At 51.9% G+C, this 17,048-nt stretch overlaps 1 protein-coding gene across 2 annotated transcripts in view; it reads left to right on the top strand.

Annotated features, from left to right (window-relative positions):
• The window catches only part of LOC121442978 (pro-neuregulin-2, membrane-bound isoform), a 182,399-nt gene that overhangs the window by 134,623 nt on the left and 30,728 nt on the right, over positions 1-17,048 (top strand). For both annotated transcript variants that reach the window (XM_041644629.1, XM_041644630.1), the window contains exon 2: positions 12,679-12,850. In XM_041644629.1, coding sequence (XP_041500563.1) covers positions 12,679-12,850 — 172 coding nt within the window. The remainder of the gene's footprint in view (positions 1-12,678; positions 12,851-17,048) is intronic.

Raw genomic sequence — 17,048 nt, 5'->3', positions numbered from 1 at the left:
GCTACTGAAGCAGCGGAACATGATGGAGGGGGGATGGGAAGATCTGTCCTTGTTGCTGCCTTCTGCCCTAAGCATCATGAAGCCTCCACGCTAGTCAAGCTGCCCAGACCTTAGGGCAGTGGCTGAGCGAGGACTCTGTGGGGGAAAGGGGTTAATCAGGCACTCACAGGCCTAGCTCTGACTTCAATGGTGGCTTCACTAACCCTCCTCGACTCCTTGGCCTAGAACCCTAGACTAGTGATAACCACACAAACTGTCTCCAACTCTGTGCATGTTAATTGAGCTTCTATTGTGTGAACAAACCTCAGACCTTGTCCTCAGGAAGCTCAGAGCAAGATGGTGAAGACAGAAGTGAGGTTGGGGACAGAGAAATTAGGACCCTGTAGAGAAGGCGGCATCTGAGCTCAGTGCAGACGGGAGCCAGAAATTTACCAGGGGATGAGCAAGAAGTGGGACTGTGTCCATTCCCACCAGTGCTGAATCCAGGCAGGGGAACTGAGACAGGGACACTCAGGACTTACCTTGAGAACAGCCAGGAACTAGCAGCAGGATGAACTCTTGAGCTGGTCTACCTACCTTCCCCAGTCACATCTACTTAACCCCAGGCTCTTCTGCATTCTGTGCCCCTCGAGACAAACCTGCAAGAGCCAGAGGCACCCTGCTGGCCACCTGTTGGAGCAAGTCCTCTCATCGAATCAGCTAGACAGGGACTTGTCTCCTGGGCGCTGCAGAGACAAGACACAAAGGGGACTCAGGGATGAGCTGTGAGTCCCCGCTCTCACCAGACGCATGGAGCATGGCCCTGGCAGTCAGGTGTAAACAGAACTGTGGACACTGACTTGGGAGGGTAGCTGGAGACCCTAAGCCTGCACCAACAGGCTGGGAAGATGGAAGCCACGGTTGAATGGTCTGGCCAGACACCAAGCTAAAGACCCAGAGTGCAGCCGGATCTAGTACCACAGTCCGTAGTTATCTGGCCCTAGAAAGCCCCTTGTGCAAAAGATGTTTCAGTAGGAACCTCATTTAAAGCATGAACTGGGAGCTTGATAGAAGTGCACATCCTTGGGGCTAGGAAGATGGCTCCGTCAGGAAAGCATATGCCAGGCAAACAGGAAGGCCAACTGGAATCCGCGACACCCACATAAAAAGCCAGACGTTGTGGCACACACTTGTAATTGTAGCGTTGGAGAGATGGAGACAGGAGGATCCCAGAAACTTGCTGGCCAGTTAAATTGGTGAGCTCTAGGTTCATTGAGGAGAGCAATTGAAGAAGACAGCAGACATCAAGCCTGGCCTCTACGATTACATGCATACATATGTGTATGTGCACACACAGGCACATGATCATGTACATATACAATGCACATAAACACAAAGAAATGCAAACTTCTGAATCTCACCCTTGATTTATTGAATCAGACACTGGGGGGAAGAAACTATGTGTTAGCTAGTTCCATAATGGATTAGGAACTGTGCTCCTGTTTGAGAACCACAGTTTCACCTGAGTGTCCCACCCCACAAAGCAGACCCCTGTGGTACCTGTCATCTCTGTAGGCATTTCCCTGGCACCAATCCATGCTCGAGGTGCTACATGCTGACTCAGCTCCATCCACTGGGGCTAATGGGCTCACCGTTCTATGGAAAGAAAAGACATAACAGGACTTGTTCTAGGTGCAAGGCCTAACCTGAGAAGAGGAGCCAGCAAAGGGATGGAAGGGGAGAGTCTACTTCCCATCCGAGGTGTCTCAGGAGGCCTTGAGGAAGAGGAGCTAGGATGAGCTGGGCCTAAAGGAACAGGAAAGCCTGGGGAAGGAAGCTAAGCATTCAGATGAGATCAACCACTTGGGCAGTGTTATTGCTGGCAGCCCAGGAGGGTTGGGAAACATACAGGGCCCAGCTGTGCTGGCAGCGTAGTACACAGTAGGCAGAGAACTCAGGGAAGGATCACAGTCTTCTGGCTATGGGATCAGGAGTGTGGCCTTCTCTGAACCAGTATACATGCTTGTGTCTGTCTGTGTGTGCGTGTGTGCATGTGTCTGTGTGTGTGCATGTGTGTGCGTGTGTCTGTGTGTGTATGTGTGTGTCTGTGTGTGCGTGTGTGCATGTGTCTGTGTGTGTGCATGTGTGTGCGTGTGTCTGTGTGTGTATGTGTGTGTCTGTGTGTGCGTGTGTGCATGCATGTGTGTCTGTCTGTGTGTGTGTGTGCGTGTGTGCATGTGTCTGTGTGTGTATGTGTGTGTCTGTGTGTGCGTGTGTGCATGCGTGTGTGTCTGTCTGTGTGTGCGTGTGTGTGTGTGTGTGTGTGTGTGTGTGTGTGTGTTCATGACTAGAGGACCATGGACTGTCTCAAAAGCGCTCTAAACTGGAAACATGCTGCAAAGACTCCGAAAGGTGTGGGCCCAGATGGAAGGTTCTGTGACTTTTGAGTGGAGTGGGGTAAGCCTGGACCTGAGCTCATAGTTCTATCCCTTCACTATATGAAGAAACTGAGGCCTGGAGAAGGAAGTGCACGTATCAACAGGGCAAGGCTTGATAGCTAAGGGCCACCTCCCTCTCACCACCAGTTTCTCAGCTCCTTCAGGGCACCTGGTTCCTAGGAGCCTGCTCTTCCTCAGCCTGGCAAAGTGTCTCCTTTCTCTTGGCCAACTCTTGCTCACTCCTCAGGCCCAGCAGGCCTAGCATAGACTTTGTTCCCCACCCCATCCCTCCCAAAGAGTACTTTTCCTGGCCCCCAAGATAAGGAGAGAGACGAGCGGACCCCCTGTGCTCCATGGCACTCAGCATGGTGTTGGTAGATCCCTCCAAACCTCCTGAGCATTGCCCTGTTCGGCTCCAAAGCCACATGAACTGGACTCTCAGCATCTGACGTATGCTGCACTGTCTGTATCTGAGCGAAGGCACAAATGAGGAAGCTTCTGAGATGCTTCACATCTGTATGTGGAGACCTAGCCAGCTCCTCCTTCCTCTGAAAATGGACGCTCTCCTAGAAACAGCCTGCTGCAGGTAGGCTTTCTACCAGAGCTGGGCTGGAGGCAGTGGTACACCAGAAAGAGAAGTCAGTCATTGAGGCCCCTGATTTCATCACCTGCTCTGCTGGTGTGGGGCAGAGGCCTGTTTGGGCTGAGGGACGAGCTGGAGAGGAGAGCTGGGTGGGAAATGGCTCTGGGATTAAGTGTGGGGGCCCCACCCTGCCCAGAGAGCTTGTCTCTATCTGGGATGCTTTAGGAGTCCGTCAGTCATAGCTGAGCCTTACATCACTGATTCATTTGTTCTGCCTATGAGCAGCGAGCACCACCTGTGGTCTCATACCTGGAACATCGTGAAACCCTAGTACATCCCCTCCCCCAGACTCCCCAAAGTCTAGAAGAAAAGAATCTCATATGTCCCATGCTAAGAAGGCCCAAGAAGGGAAGAGGGAAGTTTCAGGGAGTCTGCCTGCAGCAGAGGCTGCAGACGGTCCTGCAGGTGGTCAGGTGGATTAGTGAAGATGGCAGCATCTGAGATCTTGAGGGATCAAGAAGAGTTACTAAGAGATCATTCTTGTCTAGGTCCTGCTCAGAGTTCCTGACATGGATTACCTCCACTCTTAGAGGTGGGTGGGATGGTCCCTGTCTCCCAAACAAGGAAATGAAGGCCCAAAGAGGTTAAGCAACAACTGGTTACACAAGACACTGGCCAGAGCCAGCATGAACACTGAATGAAGCCTCTTTGTCTCCAGCCCTTATGGCTGCTCCCTCGATTTTGATTCTGGTGTGGAGAATGGTGTTTGAAGGCAGGACAGACTATGCATGTTAGGGGACAAATTGGGACTTGGTTGGCCTGGAATGCGTGGTTTCCTGGAAAGAAGTGTTAAGGGAAGGCATTTGGGAAGAAACATGGGCTAACCAGAAAGTATCACCTGAGGGGCCCAGGTGCCAACAGAGGAAGGCAGAAGCCTCATTTCTAGGCAGCAGGGACCTAAGGAAGATTTCTGAGGAAGTCAGCAAAGAGGGCAGAAGTAAGTGTGCCAGGTGCACCCTGCCGGCAGTATCCTGGGGTATGGGACAATGTAGCCTATTTCAGGGCCCTTGCAGACAGTGGAGGATAGCAAAGGCAAGAGGATTGGTGCCAACTGGATGAACTTGAACTTTGAGGAAAGCCAAGCGAGACAGGTGGTCACAGGTGTCAGGGATATCAAAAGGGCATCCAGTGAGGAGGAACTGGAGATGTCAGATCTCCCCCTGCCGTGTCTGAGCCAGTTTGCTTCCAGGCCCCATGTCCACACTAGCCTGGACCACATCAGTTTCCCAGCCCTGCCCCACCTCCAGCACTTAACGGGAAACTATATGTGTCCTTGGAGGCACTGGGACTAGTGAGTGCGTGGATGCTCCTCTCTGTGTGGGGTCTGCTGACACCTTTCCCTGAAGCCCGACATTGCTCCACAGACTTCTGTTTTATTTTAAAAATCCACACGAACCTCATCACGTGGCTGTTTGTTTCAACCCAAACACACTGCTTTATTTAGTAATTGAGCCAGGCAGACCCCCCCCCCACACACACACAGAAAAAGGCCCTAAGACTGTCTTGTAGTCTTACCTGCCCCCACATTGAAAAGTTAGCAACGTCTAGGTGGTCAGGTGATACCCCCCGAACTCCCCAAGGCCCAGACAACTTTCCCTATCCAGGCTGAGGAGGCAGAGCTACAGGGCCACCCCAAAGAGGACAAAGTCTTCCCTCTGCTCTCTGAGTCTGCTAAACCATAGCTGCCCTAACTCTTCAACAGCAGGCAGTTTCCATATTGGCTTCTCCTGGACCAAGACCTAAGCCTTTGTGTCAGGCCCAACCTTCCCCAGAAGGCAGATTAAACAGGGTTTTGGCACATGGTAAAGGCCTTCTAGGGCTGTTATTTCTGCTCTGCCTCCTACCTCGGCTCCCAGCCACTAAAGAGGTGAGAAGGGCAGAAACGTCTATACCTCCACAGAGCACTTCTCCTTCCTTCCATTCCCCTGGGGGAAGAAAACAGAACATGGTCCACGGATGGGCTAGCTGAAGCCCCAGGGACTAGACTGCTACCTGGGCCTGTAGTGAAAAACCGCAAGAGTGGGACAAACACACACCTTGTTCTTACATCTGTGACAACCTTGGGGCTCTCTCTTCCCAGAAGGTCGGGTGGGACCTCTTGCCCTCCTCACCCTCCAGCTGAAATGCCCTCTGTGCCCTTTCCCCAGCTCTGATTGCCACACTTCATCTGTGTAGTGCTAGGTGTCGCAGCCCTGGAAAGCACCTGAGAGTCTATGGTGTCTTTGCAGCTGATGGCCTTGGGCACCTGTGCCATCTCCCCACCCACAGCAGCTCCCCTCAGACTCCCGTCTCTGCCATTCACAGACCTGTGGCTCCCTATGAGCAAGAAGCCTGGCAATGTGAACAGGACTGGCCATCTCTGACCCTGGCCTGGGTAAAGCCCCCGGGAGGCCACTGGCTCTCTCCAGATGTTGGGCTCCCAGGATGGGGACTAGAGGATGTGTGTAGCGCTCACATGTCTGGATTCTACAGTTGGCACTTCTGACTAGGCAGGGTCTGCTCTAAGGCAGGAGCATCTCAGCCGGCCTTGTTGCCATTTTGTTCCTCACAACCTGCCCCTGGAGTGGGCTCTGTCCCTTCTCAGCAGCAACCCTGACAACCCTGGCCTGCTCAGCCTTCTAGATGGTGCTATGCACAAGAAGGCTTTCACAGGTGCAGGAAGCGTGGCTGTCCAGGAGGCTTTTACCCTTCCAGCCCCCATGGAAACCCTAAGGAAGAGGCTGATCCCAAGGGCAGGGATAATGTTTTATCCTACACTGTCTCCCTGGCTGGTAGGTGCTGGCACAACACGGGCCTGCTGGGTATGGATAGTTGCTGGGTGAATATAGGAAAAGAGCAAAGTAAATCCAGGTACCAGATGGGGACACATGGCCCATAAAAAGCCAAAACCCCAAGCTGGCATCCAGTCTTTCTGTGAGGCTAACCTGTGGGCATCAAATGGCCCTTCGGCAGGCTGGGAGGAGGACACTCAAGAGTCCATTTCACAGAGCAGCTCCTGAGTGCCCACTTGAACCAGCTATGTTTTGAGTTTAAGGTTGTTTTGGCTTTTTCTTTTCTCATTTGAACTTGGAGTCTGTAATTAACCTCGCACAGGTTGCAGCCACTTTGTAGGTGGGAGAGAGGGGTGGGGAGGGGGCCCGGCCCACAGCCCGCCAGCAGCAGGGCAGAGGAAGACTTTGATGCCAGGCACAGTCTCCAGGTGTTAGCTGCAAAGGCGAGTGCTGAGTCTTAGTCATGAGGGGAGGGGTCATTAACCCTTTTAAGAGTCCAGTGTCCCTGCCCTTGGTTCTGGCAGTGGGGAGGTGGGGCCAGGCCTTCCCACCTGGGTTGCCTGGCCGCAGCCTGTCTGTCTCACTCTCAGATCTCCGCACTCCACACCCACCGCCCACTGCTGAGAGGAATGAGGTCAAGCAGCAGCAGCACTGGTCTCCAGGCTGGGCTGTGGGGAAGGAGCGGGTTGTTGTTCTGGGTTGCTATCTTTAATGAGGTGCTCTCTGGGGATGGCCTGTCACATAGATACAGGCCAGATGCTCTGGTCTGGCACTAGGTGGCAGGAAACAAGAAGCCACCAGATACCTCACGGTCCAACTTAACACGGCATGAGATGTACCCTCAGGGTTTCTGGAACATGTCAGTCAGGGAAATCTGCAGGGGCAGACCTGAGGAGGCCTTCCTCTTGTCTTTACAGCTCCCAAAGGCCATCTCTCCACACTCTACTGTCCCCATCAGGGTACCCTGGAACTGCTGGTGGAAGGGACCCCTGGGCTCCCCAGTCCAAGGAATGTGGGAATTGAGCCCAGAGGAAACTTGGTCTGAAGACAAAACAGAGGGGACCGTGCTCAGCAATCAAGAGCCTTCCTAGGCCACCAGCTGAGCACTGGTGTTGCTGTGTCACTGGTAGGGGTGGGAAGGCTTCTCATGTGCACAGCTTCCTATTGCTTTTATCCAATGTCTGTCATCTGTCCTGACGCCTGGGTGCTGGGCTTTTGAAGCCTCCTCTCGTTGAGGGGAAACACACCCAACCCTCAGGGGTGCTGCTCCTCCTCCACTGGGCCACAAAGCCAACCTGATAAAGTCTTCCCCACTGTTCTTAATATCAGAAGAAGGCTGGAGAAAATCTGACAAATTCAACCGAGCAATGAACTAATAAGCAGCCATTAAAATGATTTATGGCTGTATCGCTTGACTTGTTAAAAAAAAAAGTATTTTCCAGTGTGTTGTCTGAAAAGGGATCTAAGGCTTTAGAGAAAAATGTTTTTGGAGGTGATATTTGAAAATATGAGCAGTGGGTTCTCTCTCTGAAGATAATTGAATTTATTTTAATGTGTTTTCCTTTTTCCTTATTGTGTTGTGTAATTTTTCTACAGCAAAATGTACTTCTTATGTAACCAAAGAATGGCTGAGGGGACGAATTAAGTCAGGGGGTTCTGGTCATTCCACGTATAGTTAAGTGCTATCTGTGTGAGGCCAAGGCCAGAAAAGCTGACCCAGCAAATGCCCAGCAAACACCATGAGCAGAATAGAGGACGAATGCCAGCTTTGGCTCTTGTCCTGACAGAACCCCCTCCATCCCAGGAACATTCCTCTGCTTGGTTCAGCTCTGGCCTCAAGACACTCTTGGGACACAGTGTGATGGTCTCTGTACCCACACTCTAGCGAGACATTCTAGGCCCTGGGCATAAAATACATCCAGCTCAGAGGAGGTAGGTGCTGTGGCTGGGGCTGGAATTAGCTCAGTCATGTCTGAAACCCTTTGAGGACAGTCCCTAGGTACCTGAGGTCTGCCACGTGAACAAACTGTGAACCTTGGGCCAAGTGACCCCAGAACACTGGTCCCGGGTCTTATGTCTGGAAGCCACAAAAGGAGAATCCATGTCCTTTCAGATTAAGAGCTTAAAACACCAACACAACTGTCTGTCACCCCCAGTTCTTGAGTCTCCAATGCTTTCCTCTGACACCTTCAGAACAAATCAGGGCTATCTTGGAGAGGTCCCCAAGCCTTGCCACAGAAAGCTTCCAAGGTTCTGGGCCCTGGAGTGGGGCTGCAGAGGTCCCCCGCGCACTGTTCCAAAGGCCATCTGTGTGCACTCTTCTGTCCTACAATCTGAGCCACTGTGATAGATCCACCAAAGAACTTTCCAGGTGCAGAAAACTGAGCCTAGTAAGTATGCCTGGCCTTCCTTTTCGGGAGATTCTTCTGAGGAACTTCCAAAAGCTAGAAAACTCTCTGTACAGACCATGGCATGATGCAGGCATGTGGTTATTCTTATGTTCTTGCCCTTTAGGCCAGTGCTGCCCAATGCTTTAAAACTGTCTAGTGGACACATAACATGTTAAAAAGAAAAATACAAGCCCAGTCCAGGTTTCCCATCCTGGCTGGTACAACCCTGTCACCTGAAGCCTTGCCTGTCTCTCCAACCCCTGCTCTCCTCAGCTTCGTAAGCTGTTAAGGCCTGTGAACTCTCAAGCTCACTCTCACCGCCTCACACTTGCTCTTTGGTTGATTGGTTGCTTACTGAAGTCAGGCTCCCCAAGTTCAGGACTGTCTAGCTCAGTCCCCAGTGAATGAACAGTGCCTGGCATGGAGCAGTTTGAATCATTCACTAGAAATGAATTGAGTTGGTGGACGGACGGACGGACGGACGGACGGATGGATAGATGGCTGAACGTGGAGTGAGTGAACTAGTCGGGGTTGTTTAGAAGTGCACGAACTATAAAGAAGTGGCTAGTGAGACCCGTGAGTTCCCACAGGATGGAGAGTGACCCTAGGATCTAAAACAATAGCCTGTGTTTTAACAGAGATGTAGGATGGCTTTGGAACCCTCAGTTCCTCGGACGCTCCAGTCCTGCCTGCTGGCTGCCTCTGTCTGGTGCATTCCTGGCCCGTCACCCTCACATGCTGCAGTGGGCCCTGGCTCAAGTCACGAAGCAAGACAGCAGATTCAGCATGTCTTCTCCCTGCCAGATGTCATTCCCACCCCTTGGTGGCTGGCTGGGGTCAGGTTGGGAGCAAAGTGGCCCACGGGGATGGGGGACAAGGCTTCCTTGGTGTCAGAACTCTAGTAGGGAAAGTGGGTGCGTTAGAACCTACCAGAAACTTTCTATGTCCCAGTCACAAGGAAGGCAAAGCAGACTAACCTTGGTCAGCACTAGACCACGGTTAGATGACAGCTGTCTGTCAACCGTAGAACGACGCCCATTGTGAGGCTGTGCTCCGGGTGTCTCCAGGCCCTGGGGTGTCCAGCGTTTGTGCACACTCTCCAGCACATGTGAAAGATGCAGATACAGACGGACGGCTTTCCCAGCCCTGTCTCTCAGTGCCTGCACTGTACCCAGACCCCTGCCCAGGTTTTAAAGTCTCCAGATGGTTCCCATTGGCTCCCAGAGTTCGGAAGTATGATGTGTTTTCGGGAATCTGGCACAGGTGAAAGCATGGGGCACGGGGAAAAGAAGGATTCTGGGAAGGACTCCTACTTTGAGTCATGAAGTTCCAGAAGGTCCCACAGTATACTGATGCGCAAACTCTCTTGGCACAAAAGAGGAAGGAAGGGAGGGAAAGGAGGCCAGCCGTGTATTTTAAAATGCCAGAAGCAGATAACTGGGAGGAAACGTTGTAACAAAAGGTTATAGACTCACTCTTTTCAGAGCGCTCTTGCAAATTCATAAGATGAGCCCTAGGTCGAAAAACAGACTGCAGACAAGAAGGAACAACTCCGAAGGATAAACACAATGGGCTGATACACTTAGAACTGTTCAGCCGGCAACAGTCATCGAATAAATGCAAATTACAACAAAGAGACGTTATCTTTTGCTTAGCTAATTGGTAGAGATTAAAGACGTGATAATGCCCCGAGATGGTGAGGGTGTGGAAACAAAATAAAAAACAGACCCTGTCATTCAGCGGAGGAATGTGGATCGGAATAGCCTTTTCCAAGGGGGGCAATTTGGCAAAATAAAATGACTTTCACGGGAATCATTGCTAAGAAAGATTGCACGGCCCTAGACTCAGCAATCCCACTTTTCGGAAGATTGCCTTAGGAAACAATTGAGGATAGTAATAATAACAGCTAACCTTTATTCCGCGCCCTCTGCCTGCCAGGTTCTACATGCATTATCTCATACACTGCTCGCTGCCATCGCACAAGGCAGGAGCTGTTCTTTATCTCCTGTGGTTTGTGGATGAGAAAAACCGAAGCAGACAAATTAGGTCAACGACCTCAGGACCCAAAGCTAACAAGTGGCCAAACCTAGACTAGAACTCAGGCAGGATGTGTCCCTGGATGTGTGCAAAAGTGAAGCCACAGAGTGGGCCCTCAGGGGTTGATTTGTAATGGGAGCAAAGGGAGGGCATGCTAAGCACCTCCCAACAGCAGTAAGTTACATAAATTATGATACACCCACACAGGAATATTATGCAAGTGTGAAAAGTGATTCTGTGGAAAAATATTTGTGCGAATGCCAGGGAAATTTTTTGTATGCATGAAAGATCTCTAAAGGATATCAAAGAACTGATAAAATTAGTTACGCCCTGGCTATTCTGAGAAGCTAGAGGGAGATTTGTTTTATAAAATATACACTCTTCTTAGCATTTGAATCATGTGACGATATTATGTATTAAAATATATACATCTGTGCACATATACACATGTAAGTTATGACATAGAACTTTATTCCCCAGAAGTACTATTGAGGATCCCACAGAAAAGGTTTGAAAGCCCTTACGTAGTCAGACCAAGGTAAATGAAGGCCCTTCCTGGACTGCATCCATCCATGTCTTCCCCGGACCAGCTCATCAGGGAACCCTTTTCTTAGCAATGATGTCTTCATCTCTCCAGACATTGTACTCTCTGTGAGTTAGGTTTGAAAAATGCTGTTTTTGATACTGAACACTGAGGTAAAGAAGTCGCATTGTTTCTTTAAATGAAAGAATCATGTTACTGGTCCCATTGTGTTTAAAAATTGTGTGTGTGTGCGTGCATGTGCGTGTATGTGAGTATGTGTATGTATGCATGCGTGTGTGCATGTGAGTATGTGTATGTATGCATGTGTGTGATTTCCAAGTACTGAAATAGTGGATGGTTTAGTTTGCTTCTGCCTACTCACTGGGTTTTGTCATTTTCTAAACTGAACAAAATGACTTTCCCAGGTGTCTGTGTTTACACCTAGCCCGACAACACATTTTCAGAGAACGCATTCTTGCACTTTGAATCTGGTCTCTGTACCTTACTCTGATTTCCCTCCTACTTGTGAGCAAGCTTGGGGTAAGTTAGGAAGGAAAGTCTGCCTCTAGCAAGGCCTTTCTTTGCAGTCTATATAGTCCATTGTCAGGGCTCTGAGCCACAATAAAAGAAAGGACTGGTGACTGATGGTGTAGACAGGGCCAGCAAGTCCCCAGACACAGTTCTTGACGCTGGTAGACCCTCCCTTACGCTAATGGGAGAACTCAAACTCAGGTTCTGCATCCCTCAGTGAGAGACGAGGCTCCAAAAGCAGACACCAACCTGCCACCTACCTGACACGCTGCAAACCAAAACACCCAGGTCTTGGCCTCAGCTCTGTGGTTGTGTGGTCTCGGTTGAGTTTCTGAACCTCTGAGTCAGCTCCACCCACACTGGAGTGTGACTCTTGCCACTAAGTTCAGGAATGAGTATACATGGAAAGTCACATGTCCTAGGAAGGGCCATCTTAGTGCAAATCATTATGTGCAGGTAGGCCAGCATATCTTCCCCTTCCTGGGAACAAAGTCTCTCTGTCTCCGTGTGTGTGTGTGTGTGTGTGTGTGTGTGTGTGTGTGTGTGTTTAAAGGTGGCATGGAGTGACCCACAGAGATGACATATGGGAGTCTAGGTATGTGGGAACAGCCTGGGGTTTCAGACACAGGGGAGAAAGCCTGGAGCTTCCTGTCCAGGCCTGGGCCCACCGGCGTAGCTGCCCTGCTTCACCTTTGACAACCCACTGCTCTGGCTCACGTTCCTTCAGCTCAGAGCTTCCTCCACCTGCCTCACCTCCTCATTTCCTCCCACAGCCAATCCTTTCACTCTTAGCAGCCTGAGACCTATCCCCAGGGCTAGGATGAGGGCTGCTCCTCTGGGCTCTACCACCCATACTACAGTGGCAATGCCAGGTCACAGTGTCTGAAAGTGATTGCTAAGTCCACCACCTTGTCTTCCTGTGCCTTCTGGGCCCCGGGGTCGGGGAGGAGTGAGGAAGTGGAGAGAGGAAAGACAGGAGTCAGATCTCAAACACTGAGGTCATGATCTGAATTTGAACCTCAGCTCCATTACTGACCCTCGGGGAAGTGACTTCACTCTCCTAAGCCTCAGTTTCCCTGTCTATAAATGGGTTTAAACACAGCAGTGAAGTCATGGGGTGGTGAAGGTTTTACAAGCGAATGTGAAGCTCTTGGTACCCTCCCAAGGCCAGAGAAGTGCCCAGAAGTAGCAGGACCTTGTTCCCACTGAAGACTCTAAGTGCAGATGGAGTTGGACTAAAGAAAAATGCCAGGAGGGATGACTTCTAGTCTCCCCAGTTCCAGCCTCAAGATGGGGACTCTTACTGCTCGTGCCTGGCTCTGTTCCCACCACCCCCACACTGACCTACCTGCCTTGTACCCCGCAGCTACCCGGCCCAAGCTGAAGAAGATGAAGAGCCAGACGGGAGAGGTGGGTGAGAAGCAGTCGCTGAAGTGCGAAGCGGCAGCAGGGAACCCCCAGCCCTCCTACCGTTGGTTCAAGGATGGCAAGGAGCTCAACCGCAGTCGTGATATTCGCATCAAGTACGGCAATGGCAGGTGAGCAGTACCTCCGTCCCACCAGCTCCAGAGTCACATCCCCAAGCCCAGCACGGAACCTAGTCAGGTCCCCCTCCGTGCAACCCTTTCTTGCCATGCCCAGTGCTTCCCTGACTGCTGAGCCCTCCTGCCCTGGCATTGCAGACAAGGATTAGGCAATTCCCAGGGCTGGGGATGCAGCTCAGAGGATAAAGTGCTTGCTTAGCGTGCACAAAGCCTTGGGTTCAAACCTAGCACCACATAAAACCAGGCGTGGTGGCACAGCCCTTTGATCCCAGCACTTGGGAGGTGGAGTCAGGAAGATCAGAAGTTCAAGGTCATCTTCGGCTACCTAGCAAGTTGAGACCAGTTTTAGCTAGATGAGACCCTGTCTCAGAAAAAAAAAAAAAAAAAAAAAAAAAAAAAACAAGTGAAGCAATTTATGTGTCTAAAGGTTGGAGGCCATTTGACTCTGAGCTGTCTTAACAGCACAAGTCTTGCTTGAGAGACCCCAAATCTGGCAGTTTGAGGTGGAAGCCCCTGTTGGTGGAAAGTCTTTGGGGAGTCACATAAGACAAAAGGCTGGGGTCCTGACTTGACAAGTTGCCATTTGTGGAGAGCTTAGTAAGTGGGAAGAGACCGCTGACTGACATCAGGGGGTCTGCCTGCACACTCTGAGTCTTCAGGCTGGGAAAGATACTCACCACCATCCAGGCAAGGAGAGGGGGTGCTGGGAGAACCAGGACTCTAGGGCAGCTCCTACCTGTCTGCCACTAAACGCACTTCTATCCTACCTTTCTCTGTGGGCTCTGGGGTCTAGGTAGACTAAGGAACCCCTCAAGTCTTTTCTGCCCTCACTCCCCAGTGTAGCCTGCAACCACCCACTTCAGAGATATCCACAAAATGCAAACTAGGCTGTCTATTGCTTCAGAGAGCATCAGCCTACCCACAACAGAAAGTGTTAGGTACAGGCTCAGGCTGCCCCTATCACACCTCAGAGGCCTGAAACCTGAGTGGAGAAGTGGGGTTCAAGAGCTTGGCTTTGCCTCCCTTCTCCTTCCAAGACTCGAACCAAAGGAAAACCAGTTACTTGAGACAAAGACAGAAAGTGGCCCAGGCAAAGAGCCATGCAGGACGGGTTTAGATAAGAGGTCTGTGGCTACAAATAAGAAGGCTAACTCCTGAGGGAGTTACGGTAGTTAGAAAGGTGGGGAGGTTCGGGGTAGCGTTCCTCTGTGTCCCCTCTCTATAGCACTGGCAAGAAATTCAGCCTAACCAACCAGGTACCTCCACTCCTCCTCACCACCCCACTATAGTCTTGGTACCAGCCTAGAAGAACTAGTAGACAGGCCTCACGGAGCTAAGGCTGGAGCAGGCACCTCCCCACACCCCAGCTTCTCCCTAAGTCTACAAAGCCAGGGAAGGTGCTGGCCCTTGACCTCTTGCCCTGCTCCCAACATGGCACTCAACTGCCATCCCCGTCTCACCAGGCCTGGCACCACACTGTCTCATACCCTGCCTTACGATACACACACACTCACTCGCACACTCACGTACTCACGCCACTTACACACACACACACACGTACGCACGCATGCATGCACGCTCGCTCCACTCTGCTGAGGCACCACCAGTTCCTGTCTTTCTTTGGTCACTTTAGCCTCTCCCTCTCTCCCTCCCAGCAGACTACCCTGCCCATGCCTCTTCTGAGCCAGGATCCCTGGCTACTGCCTCCTCCCCGCTTCCAGCTATTGTCTGTCTCCCTTGTTCCTTCCACTTCTGTGCAAGTCACCTCAGGCCCCTACTCCACACCTCTTATCCTCTGGCCACACTGCCTTCCCCAAGGCAGCCAGTTGATCACAGCCCAGCCCCTCCACCCCATGACCTCTGGGCTCCCAAGTCTGGGCCTCCCAGCTGTGACACCGGCTGCCTCTCCCTGTGGCTTCTCAGCTGGCCCTCCTGTGAGTCAGACCTCCCTGATTCCACTGGTGCTGGGCTTTCCCGCATCTTAGCCTTCACTGCTCTCTCCCTCGGCGCCAGTGGGTGATGCCCCCCTCTTATGGTTCTGCCCCTCTGAGACCCCAGGCCTCCAGCTGTAGGCATGGTGGCAGTTTCACCCAAGTTCCACATTGTGCTGCCAGCTGAGCCCCAAACACCACTCCTAAGGGGTCTCTGACTCAGAATGCTCCCAGCCAGCCCCTCCACCCCACCCTCATTACCCCAGCTGCTCGTAGTCCAGCTCCTCTGCTGTGCACACCCGGCCCCTCCCCAGCACCCGCCCCTTGCCGCCTCTGCAGGTGGACCTGACTTCCCTGACCTAAATGTTTCTCACCTTCTCCCCTCCTAGCTTCTCATCCTCTCCTGCCTTTGTGAATTAATTCATGGAGCTAACCTGTGGGTATAGAGTATTGGCTGTGTGTCACGCACTCTGCTAGAGGTTCGGGAGACATTGGTGAATAAGACAGCTGTGGCCCCTGCTTTCATGAGGCGCTGGGCCAATTTCCAGCATAGAATCTGGTATAATGATTTTATAGATATAGATATATAAAATACATTATATGTGTATTACATATAATTATTATATATATAATAATAGCCTCCACCTGTTTTTCAGAGAAAAAAAAAGTTGATCAGTCTTGCACCCTGTTTGGCTTATGAATCTAGTTCTTGGTCCCCTACAAATGATCCTTTCCGATCCAGACCCCCACGAGATCATCCCTTCCTTATCTGACAGCCTTGAGGTCCTCCCTCCTTGCTGGCCTAAACATCACACCACCCTGCCGATCTGTCCCAACTAGAGGCCCAATCCCTGGTCTTTGCTTTCACAACCCTGGACTTGGGCCCAGGCTGTCCCCTGTACTAGGAAAGTTGCCCCTCTTGTCCCTGGCACAGCCCGCCAAGGCCCAGCATGAACGCTATGGGAATATCTATCTGCCCGAGCCCTCCAGTCAGCTCATGGTCCCTGACAGTACTTTAGACAGTTCATCTCACCACTGAGCAATCCACCACTGCTCCTCACGGGAGCGTCTGCCCCACATCCCCCTACTCCCCTATAAGCCTGGAAGCAGAGATCCACAGTCAGTGTGAGACTGAGAAGAACCTCCCAGGGCTGGCCCTCCTCTCCTGCGTGTGAGGTCATCCTTCAAGAGGCTGAACAGGGGCCCCTATGGATGGTCCAACCTTCTAAACAACTTACTTCCTGGTAGGGCCTCAGATTCATCTGACACATGGGTGACTTAATCCAGAGACAAGGCCTAGTCAGCTCTTTCCCTGGGTGGCAGACATGGCCCCTCCCCCACATGCTGCCTTCTGAAATGGCCATCCCTGGTCCCACCTGTCCTGTTAGCTGTGGAGGAGGAGGCCATGACAGGGAACTTCTCATTAACTGTGACCAAAGTGACTTCAAGAGAACTGCCCACTCTCTTACTAGCAAGGGAGCCAGAACCACGCACAGAGCTAGGAGTCTCCTCTCTGAGGAACCTTTCTCTCCTTCCTCCCTGAGTTCCTCATGCTCTACCTGCCCGGGCTACATCCAGCGTTGGCATCTCTGTTTGCTGGCAGAGACCGTCTTCCCGACAGGGGCTGACTGTCTGTCTCTGTGCCCGCCAAACTGCATTGTCATCCAGGCCTTCCTGAGCCAGGAGAACACTTGCCCCCCGAGCCCAGGGCACGGGCCCTCCTCTGCAGAACCGCCTGTTCCCTTATTTATGAGGGGCAGGCTGGGACAGGCCCCTCAGGCAGGCAGGGGAGGTAGGCACTGGGGAAAGTGTGGGGCTGCCCAGATCCTGTCCTTGCCAGCAGAGAACCGGCTAGGGAGAGTGGGACAGCTCCCTTTGCAGGGGCAGACCTGGGTCAGCAAATGGATGGGGTGGCAGGAGTATGCACCCTGCCTGCCTTCCAGGAAGGCAAGAAGAAAGCCCTGGATCCTAGGAACTCCAGATGGACCTGTGGATAAGGAGAGACCCAGCAACTTCAGGGCCTGAGAGCCCAGGGCCACTCCCAGCTGCAGCTCTGGATCCCGTTTCCCTGAGATCTCTGGGCCCCTGTGGATCAAGATGCCTATACCTGCTGCACCTGAGAGTTGTCTCCTCTTTCTTGTCCAAAAGGGGAGCCTTTGCCAAGCCCTGATGCTCGTTGATCCTGGTCTTATGCGTCCCTGGGTGGGAGTCCTTCCCCCAAGTCTGTACTGCTGCTTAGCCTTGTCCTGCTACAATTGGCA

Source organism: Microtus oregoni, unplaced genomic scaffold (genome assembly GCF_018167655.1).
Source record: "Microtus oregoni isolate MIOR12 unplaced genomic scaffold, Mior012 000098F_ref0000018, whole genome shotgun sequence".
Classification (NCBI taxonomy): domain Eukaryota; kingdom Metazoa; phylum Chordata; class Mammalia; order Rodentia; family Cricetidae; genus Microtus; species Microtus oregoni.
Note: the sequence above shows the minus strand (reverse complement) of the source record. Positions and strands in the feature narration are given on the sequence as shown.